Source organism: Condylura cristata, unplaced genomic scaffold, assembly GCF_000260355.1.
Source record: "Condylura cristata isolate star-nosed mole 26May11 unplaced genomic scaffold, ConCri1.0 scaffold00045, whole genome shotgun sequence".
NCBI lineage: Eukaryota > Metazoa > Chordata > Mammalia > Eulipotyphla > Talpidae > Condylura > Condylura cristata.
Window position 1 is genome coordinate 2,074,095 of NW_004567146.1, and position 1,173 is coordinate 2,075,267.

The window sequence follows — 1,173 nt, forward strand, 5'->3', positions numbered from 1 at the left end:
TCCAATAAGACAGTGTGTCTAGGTCCTTTATTATCACTTCTAGGTGGACGAATGTATATAATGAGCTGGAGACCTTTTCCAGGTTCTTGCTTGTACCAGGGGAAGTAATCTGAGGTGCTGTCTGAATAGGTGCAGTTGAGGACAGCGCTGCTCCCCTCCTGGACGCTCAGGGTGGAAAGCTTCTGCTCCACTTTCTCGCCCTGGCTGAGCCCTAAGGAGAAAGAAAGAAAATGTCAGAGAAAGGAGAAATGTCAGATCATCCCGCCAAAGGATTTTCTTCAGCTAAAGAAGAGCTGAATAAAAACACCCTCTTCTTTGACATCAAATGAATATCCTCTATTTTACGCTGTTTCCCAAAATTCTTCAACTCACAGCCCCACTGCAGCCACAGCAGTATGAAGAATAGCTTCATCCTTCTCGTTTTTAAGATCAATTGAGAAGACATAGCAATCTCCAGCCAACAAGTTGCTTCTATTACCAAGTTATGACTGCTTCTCCTAACCATCAGAATGGTTTCTCACATTATCCACCCAGCCAGTAAGAGTGTTTATGCATTCCCCAATCTCTCAGAACCCACTGAAACGCGTCCTCCCATCGTCCACATCAGCGGGGGTGCACTGCCACCTAGCGGTCACGTCCTCAACTGCTGAACTTGCTGGTTAAGGCTCCCTTTCCCCAGAGCCTGTGAAGGACTAAGACACTTCAAGGCAGCAAAGTCACATCAATTAGGTCTCAGATGGAGATTTAATCTGAGAATGTTGAAGTTAACGTTTATGTCGCTCTACACTGCTGAGTAAGGTTGTGTATAAGTTGGAAAGAGTTGGATGCTGGACCTGTTTATTCAATGATGGGCTTGGTTTGCATGTGTGAAATCAGAACACCAAGATTCACTCTTTTCATTTTATGCATACAGACATGGGGTACACGCCAAACGTCCAGGGGCGGTGAGACGATTCACCAGAGACAGAGTGTGGGGAGCAGAACAGGCAGATCTACAAAGTACACTGCTGAGCGGAGCAGCTGGCGGGTCAGGAGCGATCTGCCGCGCCATGTGGATCTCCTCCAGGGCGGGGAATCGAACTCGCAACGAAGCGACGGAGGTTAGCTTGCAGTGCTACGCTCTAACCCGTTGCGCCACCAGGGAAGGTCCAGAATTCACCTTTTTTTTTTTTT

General features: G+C 47.5%; 1 protein-coding gene across 1 annotated transcript in view; it reads right to left on the bottom strand.

Annotated features, from left to right (window-relative positions):
- Window positions 1-1,173, bottom strand: part of LOC101631166 — a 28,426-nt gene that overhangs the window by 12,461 nt on the left and 14,792 nt on the right. Inside the window, 1 exon segment of the mRNA XM_012733998.1 lies at window positions 74-211. Coding sequence (XP_012589452.1) covers window positions 74-211 — 138 coding nt within the window.